Source organism: Augochlora pura, chromosome 7, assembly GCF_028453695.1.
Source record: "Augochlora pura isolate Apur16 chromosome 7, APUR_v2.2.1, whole genome shotgun sequence".
Lineage (NCBI taxonomy): Eukaryota > Metazoa > Arthropoda > Insecta > Hymenoptera > Halictidae > Augochlora > Augochlora pura.
Window position 1 is genome coordinate 10,626,591 of NC_135778.1, and position 20,359 is coordinate 10,646,949.

The 20,359-nt window shown below is 46.0% G+C and overlaps 1 protein-coding gene across 5 annotated transcripts in view; it reads left to right on the forward strand.

Moving 5' to 3' along the window:
* LOC144472773 (homeobox protein caupolican) overlaps nucleotides 1-20,359 on the forward strand; it is a 153,458-nt gene that overhangs the window by 116,529 nt on the left and 16,570 nt on the right. For all 5 annotated transcript variants that reach the window (XM_078186109.1, XM_078186106.1, XM_078186107.1 and 2 more), the window contains exons 4-6: nucleotides 1,848-2,206; nucleotides 8,625-9,606; nucleotides 10,637-10,718. In XM_078186109.1, the coding sequence (XP_078042235.1) occupies nucleotides 1,848-2,206; nucleotides 8,625-9,606; nucleotides 10,637-10,676 (1,381 nt within the window). In that variant the 3' untranslated portion in view covers nucleotides 10,677-10,718. The remainder of the gene's footprint in view (nucleotides 1-1,847; nucleotides 2,207-8,624; nucleotides 9,607-10,636; nucleotides 10,719-20,359) is intronic.

A 20,359-nucleotide genomic window follows, 5' to 3' on the forward strand; every position in this document is an offset into this window, starting at 1 on the left:
ACAAACAAAAAGGTTCTTCAACCCTCGTATGGGGGACAGAATATCTGCGATCGATATAATTCCTCCATTTAAACCCGATCTACGTGGAACAAGATGTCTGCTACAATGTCGGCCAACCAGCAGCCGTTCCCAAAGCACGGTTTTCATTAGGCCGTTGTTGCTCGTTTGTGACAGGGCTCGATTCGAGTAGCCGTCAGGTCTCGCGTCACGGTGCGGGTACAATGTCGCCGGTAACCATCGCCTCGAACACCGGTACCACTACTACCGCCGGCACGAACTACCACTAGCACCCTTCCACGGCCGATGGATCGTCGATAGGTATTTTAGGCTCCGGTATATAATAGTACATACCTCTAACAGCCTCGCGTGGGGTCCTCGAATGGGGTGGAAGCGGGACACCGGCGAAGAATAGGCGAGCGAGAAAGAGCTCTGCGGAGGTGACGGTGGGATGGGGGAAGGGGAACGAGAAGGGGGTAACGGGGGGGGGGGGGGGGATGGGGGAGAGGAGGGGGGATCGATCGAATCGCCATTACGGCGAGTGAGTGCCGGGGGTTGCTCGATGGAATCACGCCGCCGCTGGGGGTTTATTCTCCGTATATATTTGCCGGAGTATCACCCTCGACCCAGTAGGATGTCGCCCCTTATCCCGGAGGGTTCGATGCTCCGGCGAGCAGCCCGCAGGGAGAGGAGCCAGATCTAGGAGGCTGGGGCCTCGCGTCGAGCACTTCGGACTCGCCGAAATCTGCGGGGAATTCGCACCCTCGACAGGATACCACTTTTCGAGTGGAGTGCCCCGGCTCGACAAATGTTCAACAATGATTACGTTTTTCGACGCTCCTCCGATTGGCCCGCGATTGAAATGCAACCTGTCTTTCGCGTGGACCTCTGTATTCTCTTTTCATTTCGATAAAGGAACTATTTTTTCAATGCAAGCTTCACAGGTTTTCTTTTTATTTTAACGAAGAGTTTGATGTTATTTAGGACCCTTATCTTAGGAAGCATTAAATGTTTGAAATTGTAGACTAGTGGAACAATTGAGATAGTGGCTTTTCATCTTCGTTGGATCCAGGATTGTTAGGAATTTTCAAAGAAGATAATGAGGCGAACTATAGTTAATAGGAGAACATTGTTTAACCTCTAGAGAGATGAATTTTGATAGTAGGGAACAATCTACGTAATTGTTTCTTCTTTAGTTATTATCCATCTCATTTCACTCGATGAGATTATTTCCGTATTGCTGAGGGATTTTGTAGTAAATAGATTTTCAACTAATTCCCCTTTTTTTACACTTAGAATAATCATAATTTTATGAAATGTAAGGTACACATACACGACAGTATCCTTGATAAGATTAAGCTACATAGCATACGACGATGACGCTGATGGTGATCTAAATAGGAGCGACGAACTTAAGAAATATATGTAAATAATTAATAAAAAAATTGGGAAAACATATTTACGTAAAGATATATTACTCGAATTTTAACATTGTCAGGTTTATTTAATTTAAGGAGCGATTCGAGATATACCTGTTAATATAAAACATGGAAATAAATAACAAATAATATATAAATAATAAATAGAAAGTAACAAATAATAAATAGTAAATGAAACTATTATAAATCCCATAGGATTATTTAAGTAGTGCGTAACAGTAACAATCGTGAATTCTCGAAATTGTCACTCGCAGTTAGAAAAGCAAATAAACAGGATCGATCAAGTAGATACACAAGCAAAATAGAAGTACGGTTCTTTTAACAGCACATTTAATGGGTTTATCTAGCGACCACGTCTACTTTTGTAAGCGATACGTGCGATGAATAATGCATATTGTCCTGGCGTTTCAGATATGGCGCCGGATACGACCTGGCAGCGCGGCGGAAGAACGCGACGAGGGAGTCGACGGCGACCTTGAAGGCCTGGCTGAACGAGCACAAGAAGAACCCGTACCCGACGAAGGGCGAGAAAATCATGCTCGCGATCATCACGAAGATGACGCTGACGCAGGTCTCGACTTGGTTCGCCAACGCGCGACGGCGCCTCAAGAAAGAGAACAAGATGACTTGGGAGCCGAAGAACAAGACGGACGATGACGACGACGCGGTTCTCACGGACTCGGAGGATAACAAGGAGAAGGACGACTTAGCGGGGGACAATCAGGGCGACAGGGTTGGCGAGGAGGCGAGGAGGGGCCTCGAGGAGAATGGTAAGTGCAATTCTCACACTCGACACGTTTAAAACAATTTCAATCGCTCCGTAATGCCAAAACCATTCGTCGTTGCTCAGGGTGACTTGAATACTCTCGGCGCAATTTTATCTAATATATTTTTGTTTGTAACATATTTTTATTAATTTTTATTCGGTTTTTTTGTTTACCAGTCCGTTTCTGTTCATTCTTTGTAATTATTATCGATGGTCAGATCGTGATCTGACTTTTATCACAATAAAAGATCCTGTTTATTATAAAAACATTCTTTCATGTACTTTTATTTGGAACTTCGTTAGAATTAAGCGTTTGTTCCTAATAACGTCCTTTCATAAAGTGCATTAGCCACACAGCTTTATTTGTCCGTGAAGAACTATAGAATATGTTTAACCAATCGATCCCGTGACTGAGAATGTTGTCCCGAGGACGTCATTCATAGACTAGCACGTACAATGGCAACGCGATCCGGTCGCATCGGTTTTAAAACAATAGAAATGACTCTTCGAAAAACTGATCAATTACCGAATCAGTAATCAATAAATAATTGACACTCTCTATCCCCGATTTTATCCATTACACTGTTGAATAAGACACAAGGATTAGGATTACGCGCCACCATAAATATATCAAACCCTCAGCCCAATCAGAATCCCTCCGTCGCGGAGACACCGCCGTGGGCTTAATTACCTCGGAGAACGACAAAGTCATTCTCGTAAACGGTCCCTAATTATTCGAAGCAGCTCCCCTATCTCGCTAACCCCTCTGTTCGCGCAGCGAACGAGAACTATGTCTCAATCGCAAGCCGCGTGACGGCCGAAGTTTAGTCAATAAGCAGTCACGCGTGTGGCAATTAAGCCCGATAATACGGTTGCCGATTCGGTCGCGTGTGTCGTCCAAGCGTCTACCGGCGCAAGAATGCCCGAGACATCGCGGGCCATCGAAGGAACGCCGCTGCGATTACCGATTACCTTTCGCGAGTCTGCAACGGCAAAGACCCGCCGCGACCCGCCCCCGAGGGTTGAACCCGCCCGCGAGGAAACATACCGATCGTGGCTCGACCCGGCGTGCTGGTAGCGTGTATAGTTAGCGTGACCAGCTTCCCCGATATCGAGTGGCCATCGGACGGCGTTCCTGATATTGCGCAAGCATCCACTCCGCTGACAATAAGCCGAACCGTACGACCTCACCCTACATGGATCGGCCGAGCCGATCGGCAGCGAGATTCCTGCGACGCATAAACACTGCCACCGAAGCCGGGCCCGTCTGCTACTTCGGCGTACAACTGATTTTACAACCGTTTCCGCGATTTCCATTAAATACTTCTTCATCGTCGCACCGCGAACCTGTGTGGCTGATAGCCACGGGAAGACCTCATCGATTTTTCTCCAAGACAAATATTTGGAGTCGCTCCTATCTGTTATGTGTAAGGGATTTTTTCACCCCTCGGAGGATCCGCACTCGGTTGTGGTAGCTGCCGATAGATCCTCAGTCGGACTTCTTGTGTTTAACCCTCGTCAGGTATAATTGTTACATTGATACCTTCCAGAAGGAATGAAATTGCTTAAGATTGTATTAGCTAGAATGAGGAACTTGGTAATATAGTTTGGATCTAAATAGGCAGCAATTGTTAAACTTGCTCTCTGAATAATCTATAAACTTTTGTAATTTTGCATATCTAATCTAAATACGCATTATAATCATTGTCAATACAGTAAACGAAATTTATATAGGATACTAATATTCTTTAATTTAAAAAAAAAAGCTCCCCAAAATTTCTGCTCGTGGCTAAAATCGAAATTATTTCACCTGAGTTGGAGACTGAGAAATGTTATCTTTTCCGACGAGAAGATTATGTCCAAGTTATTATTACAAGGATAGCTTTATATGTTATTGGCACGATCTGTGCACAGGAAAATCACCAGCATGCAAAATTTCTATCACATCTAACACAGATAAATACCAAGACTTGTTAGAAGATAATTTAATTCGATTTGTTGTAAAAAGCAACAATTAAAGTGTAATTTTTCAACAAGACAACGCTGCCACGCACAATGCAAAGGAAAAAATGAGTGGCTCTGACAAGAACATTTGTCACTTATGACTTAGACGGAACGTTCGTCGGTCTTGAACCGCGTAGGTAACTTTTGGGGAATCTTGTCAAGAGTAGTTTATAAAAATAATCAACAACACATCAACGTTAAAGAGCTATAAAACGGTATAAGGCGATGATGAAATAATATTGCTACTGCAATATATTCTAGCAGTTAATTTGCAGCATAAAGAATAGAATATTTGGAATAATTAGCCATAAAGATGAAGGTATTAAATATTAGTATTACAACATTTTTGTTTTTTATAAAATTTAGTTACGTTCTCTATGCAAATATTTTTTCTTATTCGTCAAATAGTCTTCTTGTTTCTTATTATTCCCTCACGTGTCGACTCGACTTTTAATTTTTTTAACAAAATATTTAGCTTCTTTTACTAAAGAATATTAAAGCTCCAATAAAAATTTCGTCTATCGTATATGCTCCTATTGCTTAAACATACTGCCGTCAAGATCGCACATTAGGAAAAGAGCTTTTAGAACAATCTGCTATAACACAAAAATGTCGTTAAAATTGTAGGTTCGTTAAAGGGTGAAATTGATCGGAATGGTCCGCTAGAGAGGACAAAATGGAGAATGAAAAGCATACGTGTTCGAGTACCCTGTGTGTAGTCACGGGAATCTTTCACTGGCTAGGCACAGCTGCACAAATCGTTCGTCGAGGACGAGGCAAAACAATCTCGGACTATCCAAACATCGTCAACTTTTCTTCGTTTCCGAGACGGCTCGCCTTGTTTCATCCCTCACATAAATTTCACCCCTTTGCGCTTCGAATCTTTATAGACCGTCGGGAACACTTTAGAGCCGCTGATATCGGTGGAGGCTGAAATGTTTGTCTTGGCACGGATACCGGTTAGAATATTATAGTCGGGGCAAGCGTCAGCTAATCCTACATCGTGCACGAATCCTCTCCATCGGAGATACCGAAAATCGTTCTTCGTAATAAAATGTTCTCGAATAAAAATTAAAGACCCCCATTCCTCCTTTCAAGATAATATTTAAAAATGCAAAGGTTACGCGTCGATCGTCTAATACGATACAATCTGCAGTTGTATTCAAGCGTGAGTCACCAAATGGTGCTCGCGTCCACCGGCTTTCATAAAATTGTAGTTTTAGGAACAGAAGAGAATGTTCGATCCTCTGAACACGGTATTATAGACGTGCGAACAATTTTTACATTTTGATGGCGATTAAAATATAAAATTGATTCGGGAAATATGTTTTCCTTTCTTGTCACACTTAACAGCGTTCAAGATAGAAATTAGTTTTATTAATCAAATCATGTTCCCCCGGGTTCACATAAAATGTTCGGGGGTAATTACAATTTCATCGCTTTTGCGGGCACTCGATAGCGTTAAAGATATAATAAAGTTACTTTCTACAGTGTTAAAATACATTTTGCCACAAAAATGATTCTCCTCGCAATAATCTCGCCTAACCACGCCACCTATTTCACCAGATTCGAGCGAGTACCGAAATGGCCGATCCACCCCCAAAATCCCGTAAATCGGAGAGTGTTCGGCCACGATTCAAATTTGTCGGCAGAAATTCGATTACCCAGCGTCACCGTTCCGGTCTCGCCAAAGCGTCGTCAGGCTACTTATTCAGGCATTTTGGCGATCGGCCGGAAACGGCGAGTTAGAAATTCGCTTGCTAGTCTCTGGGACTGCGTGTGTCGGGGTCTATATCGCGGAGGCGGACATAATGGTTCACATGTGGGTAAACACAGTGACGGGTTGCGGGTTGCCGCGCGAAGAGATTAATGGCCTTCGGTTTGGTCCCCCGGTGGACCGGCCCGGTTCATGGGTATTGGTACGTGGCCTCTCGCGTCCACACGCTCCGGCACAACGCTTTCACCATGGGGTGTGTGTGCGAGAGCAGACGCCGAGAGCGAGTGTGCGCTCTCCTGCTCTCTTTCTCTCTCTCACACACACACACATGTATGCGCTCTCTCTCTCTATCTCTCTCTTTCTCGCTCTGCTTCCTCTCCCTAAGCGTGTCTCTCTGTGGGCGAGAGAGGCAGAGGGTGCGCCCGGGCTGAGTAGCCATCCGTAGGACCATATACACTCCGTGCCACGGGCTCCATATATATACAAATATATGTATACATGCGCGTGTATGTATACATACGCGGATGTATATAGATACACGGCAGAGAGAGCCGGTGGTTCGAGGTACGGTGATGTATCGGCGCCCGCGGCGAGACGAATGGTACGGACCCTCCTATGGCCACCATTACCCCACCGCACATTGGCCAATATCGTTCCTCTCCGTCGCTCCTCTTCCCTCGTCCGACCGTCTCTCTCGTTCTTTCACCTCTGTCATTCTCGCTCGCCACCCTAGCCAGGGCCCCTTCGATTCGGGACATTTAGGTGTTGCGACCAGGCTGCGTGACGCGTCCCGCGATGCTCGGCCTCCTCCTACTCGTAATTTTAAAGGACTGCCTCGGAAGTAAGCCCTCCGCGAAATCCCGGCGACCCGCGCCAGACCGATTTGTTTTCTATTCCGCCGTCGCCGGTGTTCCCCGGACACGCGTGATTTGTGGCCGAGTATGAATATATCTGGGCTGGTGGTCCTTGCTTTCGGCCGCGGGACTGTCTCGGGTACGCTGCCATTTTTGTGTTTCTGGAGCCTGGGACGTTACTCTTGATGGGGGATGGTGGGCAGGCTCAGATGGCTTCGGCAAACTCGATCTTGTTAGGACCCTTTATTTCGTCGGGAATTACTCGTCTCAAATTAAGCAGAAATGCTACAATTGCGTCGGGCATTTAAACAATTGTAACATTTCTCAGCTGTTCGAAATAGGCTAGTAAGGTAATGTATGTTATAGTGAATGCAGAGTTTATATTTGGACCTTGAAATATTCTGTAGATTATTCGCGTTCAATGTGTTCGAATGTACTATATCGAATATGTGTTAGCCTTCAGAAATAAAGAACCCAAGCTTCCGAAATGAATTTAAGTAACGCAAGTACAGGAATAGATAAATAAAATCTGATCGAGGACTCTCAACGTTTACTATCAACTTGCTATCGTGTTTATCCGACTCCGTTCAAGTTTCGGAGTCATTCATCATCGTGTATAATACCTCGGACAACAGCACTCGTAATAAAGCAGCGGGTTTTGCGGGGGGTTTGTGAAATTCAAGAGGTTCCTTAACCCTCATGAATTTCCATGTTGCCCGCTTCGGCTGGCCTTCACTTCAGACCTTGCTTGCGGTCACTTCAGACGGTCACGAGTGCCGGGAGGGTTGCCACAGTAAGATACACTCCGCCATTCGATCTTTTTTCGTGGCTTCTATCAACCCTGAATGCGAACGCGAGATCTTGCTAACGAATTCGTAAATTCCGGAATTTAATCCTCGCAATTCGCGTCGTTAGCGGAGATACAGACCAGCGCGAAGATTATGAGATTAACGTCTGATAAAAGGGGGTCAAAAGTTAAAGAGCCACTTGTGGACTCGACGGTGGTATCTATTTAGTTGGACCATAAGGTTCCCTTTATAGGGGGGTCGCGCGCACCCTAAACCTAAACTCTGTTTCCCTGTGGCTCTCTCTTTCCCGGACGCTCGTCCATCCCGCTCGTACCCTCTAGTTTCGTCTCTCTTTCTCACTCTCACCCTGATGGCGGGGGTTAGCTGCCCCTTCTAGCTTGGGAATTATCGCTTGACGACCCATCAAGTAAACCCTCTGCCGACTCATTCGAACCTCTTAATGAAATTCTCACCCCTGACTGACTGGCTGGCTCGACTGGATGGCTGGCTGGCTAGCTGGCAGACGCTTGGGACGATCCTAGAGTGCCCCGAGAGGCTCGCTCGACAGAGAGACGGAGAGAGCAAGGGAGTCGTGGCTGGATGCGCGGAACAGAGACAGAGGATACAGCTTCCCTATTCTACCCCAGCCGGCTCTCTGCCTCGAGGGGAAGCTAAAATCTCTCGCGCCTCAAAGTGGTTGAAGGCTCCGCTCCCTTTTTTTCACAGCATCCCTTACAGCTTAACCGAGCGAGGGAGGAAGGAGTCGCAGCTTCCTACCGATCCCTCGCCGGCTCCGATACAGTGACTCTCGCGTGGATCTCGCTTTCACACCAGGGATTATAAACCATTAATTCTGACATCGCCGAGGGGGCGCGAGACCCCATGAAATACGGCTCGCCCCCCCCCTGACCGTGCTGAATTTTCTATTAGTTCCGCGGAAAACGACTGCCCCCATTCACCACGCTTTTAAGTGGATCCACCGCGGACCACGAACCATCGAGCTGTCCGATTGGCCAGCCCGTCAATTTACTAAATTAGCGGTGAACGGTGTGTTTGCAGAGCCGATGAGGCACGTGAAGGCGGAGCACTTGCAGCACGACAAAGACCTGGATGACGAGGACGATCTGGATCTGGAGGAGGATCCACGACGAAGCGAGCATCCCTTTCATCACGCGATGCAGCACCACCACCATCATCACCAAGGTTACGCCGGTGAAGATCATCTCAAGGACGAGGGCATAAAGTCCGACTGCAGCGCGGCCGGAGTACCGATTCCAGCTACCAAGCCGAAGATCTGGTCCTTGGCGGACACGGCCGCCTGCAAAACGCCGCCGCCGCCCACCCACCCCCATCACCAACAGTATCACCACCTGCACCATCAACAGCACTACGGCCAGCAGCAGCACCACCTGCCGAACCAAGGCCACCACCATCATTCCCAGCAACCTTGGCTCGGCTCCGCAGGCGGCGGAGGCAACACCGGCGCCGGGGGCGGTGGTGGGAACCTGAGCTCGTTCGCCTTACCTTCATCCGCCTCCATGAGCCCCTCGGCGGCGGCAACCGCCCCCTATTCGAGCGCTGCGACGAGGTACGGCGGCTTCTTGTCGTCCTCGTCCGGTGGCCAGCTGCACTACAACCCAAATTCCTCCTCCGGGTCAAGCTCGAGCGCGTCTTCCTCTGCGGCGGCGGGGTTTCCCGAGGTTGGTACGGACACTCCACCCCAGACGCCGCCCAACATGAAGGTGGCTACACCGAATGGAGTGATCCAGGCACCGCCGGCCGGATACTGTACCACTGGCAACGGCAACACCACGACCAACGGTAATCCCAACCCGTACGCAGCTAGCCACCCGGCCACCGGGTACCTGTCCACAAGCTCCGGCTCCGCCAGCAGCGCGTCCTCCTTCAGCTCCAGGTTGCAGGCCTCCCCGCACAAGGACTTCTCATCCGCGGGACAGAACTCGATCTTGCACCAGCACCAGACTACTGCCAGCCTGCCGCCTACGGAGGCCACTACTGCGTTCAAACCGTTCTACAAGGGGTGAGTCTATGAGTCTTGATTCATTCGATCCGACCTTCTGTGGTCTCCGAGTTTACTGGCTCTTTCAGAAGATTGTCCTTTTAATCTCAATCTTCAGTTCTTTGTCGTGCCGTTTTCACGGTCAAAATGATGAGATGCTTTTCTTAGAAAAAAAAAAAGGAAATATATGTTTTTTATGGTGTCAAAAGCTTAGGAACGATACGTCACTATAGTGGCTTCCGCGGAAGTTTCGTGCTTTCAAATATATCAATAATTATTAAAGTAAATTATTAAAGTTAAAATATATGCATCATATCTTTAAGAAAAGTTGTAATTTAAAAATTAAAAACTGCATTCTACTGTGCTCGCGTGGAAAGCAACATTTTCATATTCACATATCGTTTACGCGTAACTCTGCCGTGCAAAGAAACAGTCTGGCACAAAATTCTGTCGTGCCTAATAGATTAAACATTAATAATGATAAGAGAACAAAATTTAATGTGATTTATAAAAACGGAAAGCATTTATACCGAACAGGGCACTGCTAGCACTGGTGATCTACGGCATGGGGTTAAATAAGACCCTTGTCCTAAAGTACACATGGTGCGCGTGCTATAGTCGTATGGTTATAGTAGGTTTTGGTTCCAAATTTTAGAGAAATGCATGAATAAAATGTAAACTTAGAAATTCTTGAAAATTCTGTTAGAGATTTTGAAAGGATCGATTTTTTTACATATCTGTAATTGTCAAATATATGTTGGAATCGAAGAAAAATGAATGTGTGCACTACTGATTATTGCCAAGAATCGTATGCCCGATTAAAGATTAAATCCTGTGTCTACAATCAATCACATTTCTTCTGAATGTCCATTATTTAGAAAAGTGTATTTGCCTACTTCTTGCACTAAGGTTTCCAATAAAAGCACAGAGAAAACAAAGTTATTCCATCGTTGTCGACTTCGAGATGATTAAAGAGAAACAAAGATGCAACAACGAAATCATCGCGTCGACTCGCTGGAAGAAACTAATACTCGAATGTCTCCGGTTCCAGGTCGCAGTCGATGGGCAGTGGTTTCGTCTCGCCAGTGTAAGGCCCACAGGATCAACGTCGGATCACCGTCGCGTCCCCCGAGGTGAGTCTAACACTCGTTCATCCAATCGACCACGTCATCGAATCGAAATGCCATTTGTCGCTCCAAAAACCTGATCCCGTAGCGACTACGATCCACGAATAAATTTCGCGTGCCAAAACCAAATAAATATCCATAACGAAACGCTCGCGATAAAACGTACTAAACGTTATTAACGTTGAACCTACCGAACAATAATAATAACTAACATACGACGGAATTTAATAAGGACTAACAAAATTTTTATTATAATACTTGCTCCCATAACATAAAGTTGTTTCGACATTTCCTGTAAAAGAGTCCAAAGTTTGCAGAATTGTAAAATAAGAAATTGGTGAATTCTTCGATGGTAGTTTTAATGTTAGAAACTGAAATCGAGCCAATGTTCGCGTGTCTACATGACAAAACAAAATTAGCGACGGTTCTACAAGGTACACAGAGAGAAATCGCGAAGCATGGGTGACGAATTATTGGCCGAGGAAAATAATGTTGCGTCGCGATGTACGCAACAGCGTTCGCGGTTCGTTAAAATGGCGGATCCGTTGCGGATCGACTCGGCGAGCCAGTCGATCAGTGGCCCGGCACGGGAAAATCGATAAGAAATTAATATCCGGCGCGTCGATTGGTCGTTAGGCATGGACTCGCGTTCAAATAATAATGGCATCGAGCATCGAGCAGCGTGTGGGCAGTCTGCGGACGGGAGAGCGACGGAGAACGAACCGTGGAGGGAGAACGAGAGAACGAACGGTAGAGAAGAGAGGCTATCGCCACCTTCTTGACAGTGACAAATGGACGAAGATTTCAATCAGTGAATGGAATCACCGCTGGCTGACCGCGTCTTTCTCTTACACACGGGCCCGCTGCGTTCTGGCCCCGCGTACGTGTACGCTTCTGCGCCACGGAACAACCTTCTCTTTCTCTCTCTCTCTCGCTCTCTCTCTCTCTCTCTCTCCGGTTCTCTCTCTCTCTCTCTCTCTCTCTTTCTCTTGAACACACCTGAACCTGTCGCGCGTTCCTGACTGGACGCCGGTCCACTTGCGTACGATCACAAATGGGACGCGCTCTCGAGGCACGAATTAACGCTGGAATAACGCAGACTTCGAGACCACGACTCTTCGCGTTTTATGCGTTTATGACAACAGCGCCGCACCTTCGGAACCTAATTGTTGAAGTTGTCGAGAGAAGGAACAACTTTCTGAGTAACTCTCTCGCAGACGATGCAAGCTCTTTTTACTTTGCACGATGTCAAAATTAGACGTAGCCTTCTGCGACTGACGAGGTTCCAGGGCGCGATCAGTAGTCTGCAGGTCCTTGTGCAAAAGTAAAAGTGTCTGCATTGATTGCAGGACGTGGGAGACAAGCAACAATTCCGTTCGTTTGTTAATAATTTGTAAATCAATACATCAGGACTTTTAGTTTCTTCTTCTATGTCCGAGAATCGGTGTTAAATAGTTCGTACGGGATTTAATACTTAATTTAATATAAGTGTAAATTTGTAACTCTCAATTAACTTTGAATTAATTTGTTCAAATTATTTAACTGTAATATATAATATAATTGCAATTCTTGAGATAGCGAATACTTTGAGACATGTATATTTACTGTATTAAATTATACAATTATTAAATGCATAAAATCTATAGTCTATTGATGTGCCTTATGAAAATGTGTGTTGAAAATAGTCCCATATGGAAAGTTTTTACTCCATATTCTTCAACTACTTTTACCTCTCTCTTGATTCTATCGTGAACACTGAAACTCCTTTTGGGGACGTTGTCCTCTGACCGCATTTAGAAATCAATTTTACTTGCGACACATTCGAGCGAACCAACAACTTATTAGCGTTCCAACATATTCAAGTCAGCAACAAATCCATGAAATGTTTCCTTACTTTCATCTCAAAAAATTTAATGCAATAATGAAAAGTCGACGCGGTGCCTAATTTATTAAGGTTCTTAGTTTCGATTCGAGGAATAATATGCGAAGTCGTAGAATGCGAGGTGCTACATTCCGAGGTAGCGTACGGAAGCGGAATATAAACTGGTCGCTGAAAAATTGAGACGAATTCTTGCTTTCCGGTTTCATTGGAGATTCGACGCACGCAGGTGCATCTGACAGAGGAAAATCGCGTTACACCTATTTCCGCGGGCGATATCGATTCCGAACGTGCCCGCTAATACGACGGGGACCCGGATAAAAAGAGAACCGGGCGAGCAGAGGAGATGGAAAAGTGGTTATCCGTAGCAGTCGAGCGATCGTTAAATCGGCTTCAGAACGCCGGGACTTCATTCCATTCACGGCCACGGTGACAGAAAAGGGGGGAATCTTGAAACGGTTGTTCCCTCGTTTCCTTACAAACGATTCGCCAGATTCATCTCCCGGGGCTTTCCTACTCCGATTCTTTTCTCTCTTCGTCTCTTTCTCTCTCTCTCTCTCTCTCTCTGCTTTTTTTCTCTGGTCGATCCTTTCGTCGCGCACATCCAAGGCTATCTGATTCCGCAACGGTGTAAACAAGCCAGAACCAGTTTTTTTTTCCCGAAAAGACACACGCCGTTATAGATCCGAATCTGCGGCCGACGAGATCGCTCGATTACGTTTTCGCGATGACAATTCCCGACGTCCATGTTCATTAATAATTCCGAAGCGTCGCGCACCACAGCGTGGATCATTCGCGCATCTAGCCGTTTCAAGAATAGCCCGGCAATACCGGCAATCGAGATCAATTAAGATTCTCGATCCCAGACCGTGTTCCGCCCGTCGTGTGAACTCCGCGGAGGACCTTGAACTTCGCTGAACCTCCACCGACCAGAATATTCCCCGTCGATTTCATTTACTCGCCTCGGGGGCCATCCCGCTTTGGACGCTCGGTTTTATGATCTTTCTCGGGCCGGCCAAAAAAGTCACAACCTCGACGAGCCGTGTTTACTTTTGGCCGGCACTCGACTGCTTAAAGCCATTAATAAAGCTTTAATACGTTTACGACGGACCGAGTTGTGGGACACTATATGCGATGTCACCTGTCGACACCCTTCTTTCAAATCGACCGAAGCTCGCCTGTCTAATTGGCCGAGAAAATTGAATCGAGCATTTCTTTACGGAAATGAAAGCTTTTGTGGCGAGTTATGAAATATAAAAATTGGATCTGGTTCTTCAACAGTTTTGATAAAGTGAACGCCAAAAGCACCAAAACCTACTTTCAATTATAAAGACTCTTTCATGGGTAACGATCCAATAAATTCCTTCATTTAAGTATAAACTATGATAAACATGATGAACTCTACGAATAAATTCAGCCTTACCATTCTTACAAAGAAGCGCAACTTAGTGACTCTTGTCACCGCGTTCACAGTTATGTATTCCGTATAGTAATTATTGTTGCAAGTGCGTAGAAACCGCAGTCGCAAGTAAACCAAAATACCCATTTGCTTCTTTAGCAAGAAGAACCAAAATATATATGGCGAGTCATGAATCCTATTTATTCGGCAAGTCGATGCGCTGACAAACAATTTGACCGAACGTGAATCAATTCGAGAACGCGTTCTCGCAACACCGCTGGATCAGCCAGAAAAAGTATTCCCGCAAACGACAACAACCGCCCACAACAAAGGCCGTGTGGCAGGACCACGGAGTCATCGAATGAAACATCAACTACCATTCGTTCATCGGCGTGTCAAGTCGTTTATATCGAGACGGTGCGCTCGAGAAGTCAGGGCCTAGGCTCTCGTCATCGTTCATATTCCACTCGGAGCCTAGACTACGCTAATTAGCGTCACATCGGCCGTTTCATACGAACCATCCAACTGTCCCGACTTCTTCAGCCGAGATAGAGGCGAGAACCGGCGAACACAAGGCTCGGTCAGAGGTGCGACGGCGAAGAGAGAGGCAAAAAGAGTAGGCGACAGAGAACGAGAGAGGGAGAGAGAGAGAGAGAGAGAGAGAGTGAGAGAAAGAGAGAGGGAGAGAAGACAGCGTCGCGTCGCCTCGATCCGTAGGCTGCCAGCCAGCTGAAAGAAGTCTCTCGAGAGAGGATCCAGCGGAGAGAGAAAGAGGCGTCCTTTCGAAGGGAACCGGGTGTTAGCCGGTACTCTTATCGCGTGGCGATCTGATCCTAATTTATAGCCGCGTCCCAAATAAACTAGTTTTCGCTGTCGTCACCTCGACCAGCCCCCTCTCCGCGGCGGGTTGCAGGGACTTTTGGGGCCTCGTGGCCTGGACGCTTATAACGTTGCGGGCCTCGCGTCCCGTCCGAAGTCCCTCCAGGACGATCTCGATGGGCCTGTTAGACCCCCTCCCGCCGCCCCTAGCCCCTGGGCACAGGGAGCCAGGTATACGTATAAGCTCCAGATCGCGCGAGAGAGCGCCTCTTGTTGCACCTACCTGGCCGGACTTGCTCTTTTTTCGCCCTCCGTTCTCGCCACGAAGAGACGCGCAGTCGTCGGTCCGAACAGGGAGGACCGAGCCGGTAGCTTTGGGATCAAGAGAGAAAGGAGGACATCCTCGACACCCGTGGCCTATAATTGCCAATTAGCCCAGGGATATTTAATTGCCATTAGGCTGGGTGGTGAACTACCGATCTGGGTCTGGCCTCCTCGGCCTGACCTCGACCGACGGCCCATCCGTCCGGAGCCCCTTCCGCTCGCGGTGCTCGCCGGGTCCCACGGCATCTGCATAAAATTCGCGACCACCAGGCACACCATGGCCTCTCCGCGCGGTCCGACAGGATAGCCGATCTTTTTAACGGCTTCGAGATTCCGGGAGGATTCAGGTGTCTCCTCGATAAATCCTCCGCCGGACGATTTCTTCTTCTTCGTCGTCGTCGACTCTCCCGCCGCCGCCGTCTCTCTCTCTCTCTTTTTCTCTCTGTCTATCCTCGTTTAGTCATCGTTGCCGAGCCACTCCGTCTTTCTTCTCTCACCTTTTGCGGTCCCGCTCGTTCGTCTTCCATTTCGTTCAGTGACGAAAGCACGTTTCTGGAATTCCCAGCGTTTCGAGAGCCCGCCGCTAGCAGCCACGCCGACGAGACACGTTCCCGGACGCGTCCTTCTTTGTCCTCGACCCTCATTTCGAGCCAGGATGGATCCTCCGCTACCGCTCGATCCGCGATCGCGGGGGCTAGCCGAGGCTTTATTACATCGCGCCGCGCAGATCGTGCGATCCTCAGGGACGAAACGGTAGCCCGGATTTACGTCCACGAATGGCCGCCGGCTTCCCCGCTACCTGGGTAACCGGAGAACTTGCTAAAACCCTCGGACCCCCGGCTCTTTAGCCGAGACCCTGCCCTGTGCGACGACGTTTGCGACTTTATGTCCGTAGCCAGAGCCGGCTTTGTCACGTGGCGGTGTTGCTTCGAAAAATTAAGAGGTCGTTAGGTAGCGAGCCTGAGATCTTTGTGCTTTTCGCGCGGAAAACGCTTCGATCGTCGGACAATAACTACAGTGAATATCTTCGTACAGTTTCCTAAGCGGCTTCAGATAATACGGAGGTAAGAAACATCTTTTGAAATTGAAATGATATCAAAGTTCATTGTTGTTAACGTTAGTAACTTATTAGCCAGTTAACTGTTTTCGTCGAGTATACTCTTCATAACTTGACTGCGGACGTTGTGCATTTATAGCAGAAATGTCTTCCTGAAATATGAAATTATGAAGAAATTTAATAATAGCGTTAAATTATTTTCAACTTCACGTTAGCAGAAGAAACAATTTATTCTTATTTCGTTTTTGCTAGATTGTTCAGTTATAATATAAAATCTTGCTATATTCTAGACAGCTAATTGGTTGAGATGGATATATACTTTGACATTCTCTATTAAATTATGATTTATAAAAGTGCTGTATTTAAACGAAATATGATAGAAAATAAATACGTATACATATGCAGTATAATTAAAATAACTTACACATTCTTTAAAAAGATTGTAACAGCTAACTGATTAAAAGAATCAAAGTTTGTTAGGATCAACTAAAAGCAAGAAGGTCAAATAGTTAACTGCGTAAGTTCGTACTTATGTGACAATCATCGTGATAATGCTTTAGTAGCAAATGCTATAATTTAGTGACGAATCTCTATCTTTTCGAATCTTTTATTGTTCTCCTGAAGGTATTGGGAACATTCCTAACGAAATTTAATGAAAACTTAATAGTATTTCCAATCTTTTTAGATCGATTCCACAAATTCTAAAAAATTATTACTTTGCTCTCCGTCTCCGATTTTTATGGACGACTCTACGGACGAATTAATACGAAATTAAACGAATTAAACAAAAGCAATCGTTCTACAACTGGATGAATGAAATTCCCGCGAAGTTGTCGAAACAAGTGCGCGGCTCACGGTAGAGTCCGAGTTCTAAATATAATTTTGTTGTGGTGCGTAGTTTATTGTTCACCCGTGCGGTTCTTTAACAAATGTGAAAATTATTCGCTTCATTATCTGAAGATAATGCAATATACCATACGGCTTAATAAGTCGGCGGGCTTTAATCATTGAATCTAGCCGGTTGCGTGTGACTGATGACCCTCCGAGGCATTTGTATTCGTTTAATAGCCCCGATACACATCGGATATACTTGCTGTAATTAGTTCCTTTCAAGTATCGTGTTAGAAAACCATGAAATACAATAAATAGTTTTCCCTATTAACATGCCGGCATAATGAATTTATGTATTGTCTATTAATCTTCAACGGTCTGTTCTCGCGCATGAAAGGTGTAATTCCTGAACCGTCAAGCGAGATTAGTTACCGCGGTAAAAATAGCACGGACGAGGGGCGAGCCAAACGAGCCCACCCAATCATTTTATCGAAAATCTTGGTACACACTTTTTCCTTTTCTCTCGTTATTTCAAACTTATTTCATGTTCAACCTGTTAAGAGTTTTTACACTTTTCGTGTCAGATGTTAATTGTCTCGCTTGCCGTAATTACGTCCACTCTAATTACTCAGTTTATAAGACAATTAAATGGTATTTTGAGTTCTCATCGCTTTTAAATATTTTTGTTAATCCTCCAAGAAAAACGTCGCATTATTCCCATGCGATTGTCGATAAAATTGTCATCTCGGACGACCGTAACGGCGAGGATAGAGTCAGGCTAATCAAGGAACGATCGCTCGTTGAATAGGAATCAGAGTCTAACGATTCCGCCTCCCGGAAAAAGGGGCGGGCAGCAACGTGTTATTTTCTGTCTTCGCGTGTTTATTTTTTCACAGTGATCATTTAGATAATAGTTACGCGATTATTCCCGAGCCGATTCCGGTGTTCGAGCTCAATTTTCCCGGTCACACGGGCTAGGCTCGACACGCATTCGCTGGCTGCGCGCGACCGCGCGATGTCCAAGAGCTCCGCACGACGGAAAATCAGTTTCCCGGTTTTATCAGCCGACAATTTCTAATTATGCCGCGCGTCTGCCGGTGTGTGCCCCGTCGTTGCCAATTAATCGTCTACGATCTGGGCTGGAAAATACCGGCCGGGGCCGCCGCGTTTAATACAGCCGTTAGCGAATCCGCGGTATTATAATTATACAATTAAATAACGAGGCGCGCGTATCGCAGTCGCCTCGTCCGAGTTATCAGCCCGCGGTAGCAGATAGGGGATCTGCGCGCGGGAAAAACACGTACGCGTCCGGCTGGATAATTATTAAATCGCGACGGTGCCCGGTAATTTGGTCGGACCTGATCATCGGTCGATCTTCATAATTTTCTGCGGCCGTTGCGTACGCGTAGGAACGGGGGCGACGGGGGGAAGAGATAACTCGGGGTGGCTCGCCGGTAATTGCGGCGAGTTTCCATTAAACACCGTGTTTGTCCCGCGGTTGTAGCCGTGTTAACGCGCCGAGAAATTGAAATCCGCGCAGCCGCGCTCACCGTTATCGTTCCTGACGATCGTCGCGATCCTCTCCGTTCCTCTCCGTTCCTCACCGATGGCGCACGTGTCGATTTCACGAGATCTCTCGCTCTCCCTCGCCCCGGCCTGTTCTCGCTTCCTCTGCTTTGTGACCTTACCCGTTCGCGTTAAATTACGACGTCACATTGCACGCCTGAGCCGCGTCAACCCGGGCTTCCTCCAGATCATCCTCGCGATTGCGCGTAAATTACTGTCACGAGCAGGGACGCTATCCTCGGGAGAACGCTTCCCTGAGATCTTAATCCAACTTATCCGTACCACGGGCTATCAAAGGGATGGCCACATTCGCGCGAACGCGGGAAAAATCTGCGCGAGATCCCGCGGATCGCTTGCATCGATCACTGGGCGGCATCGCCTGTGCGGATCGCGACGTTGAAATCGCCATGGGACCTTCGGCTCTAGGACTGCGCTGCTGTCTACCGTGACGGCAGCAACATATTGTCGATTGTTTTTTGAAAATTTTACATCCTCGTCCACCCTACTATGTATCTACATACTTGATCCAATTTTTTATTTAAACTAGTTGGCTTGCACGGAAGGCACGTATTGAATACACTGCACTCAAGTAAAAATTGTTGCAATTCATTCTCAGTATTAAAACTAATACGTGCGAGTATATAATGTTAGCAATTGTACATGTCGAGTATACTCGTCGAAAACAGCTAATTGGTTAAAAAAGGTATATACTATATTCTTTTTTATTAAATTAGACACTTTCTAAACGCGTTGTATTTCAAGATGCTGCGAAAGAAATCGAACAGTTGACTTACACATATTTCAAAGAGATTACTACAGATTTACTTGTTAGACCAGAGAAAAAATTCGTTATGAAATTCCAAATGAATTGATGATGACAACACTGGGACAATCACGGACAGTACAGTAAACGTATTAGGATTTCCTCAAAGAAATACTACATCCATACACTAAATGAAGAAAACTCGAGAACCTGATCTATTTTGCAGATATCGACGATAAAGTCAACTTCGTAGTTCAAATTATTTTGAGAAATGAAAATTTCATGCTTCAATTACAAGAATCAAGATCTACATAAAATTGTGCTTCTCGTGCTAATTATAACAAATTGGAAATGGTATAACAGTACCCGTTCCGCAATCTACTAATGAGCCAAAGACGATAAATTTTATAGACGAACTTAGAGACGTGGAAATCGAATAAAATTTTATTATCTTTACCATTAGTCTTGCTAACAAGTCGGACATATAAAATCAAATCGTATTAAACGTCGGTAAACTTTGTGGCTTACAAATTGTCGAAAACTTTTATGCGCTATAAAATGCACGCAGATCCGTAATCCACTAACGATTAATAAAAGCAAAGAGTATTATTTTATGATTGAACCGCGGATGTTTGTGCGCGTTCACGTTCGCGAGAACCAGTTAATGGAAACCGGAATTAGAGGTATAAAGTTTCGCGGCCGACGAATATTTGTCTTCCGTTGCACTTTATTTAACATTTGCCGGATCGTAGCCTATTGGAGATGCGAGTAGTTTTATACGAATTGAAGGGTTCAGAGGATGAAAGTGTTGTGTTACAAATATAAAGTTTCGAGTAAATTGAGTTTAAGAATATCCTGTGGCGCGTGTAGCTTATGCAACATGTGCCTTTCATCCTCTCTACAATCTTTTTTACCGTGGTTGGACGAAGTGAAATGAAAGAACGCCACGCACCACCTTCAATTACTTACATCTCAAATTTCACAAATACGTTTCGTAACACTTCCATCC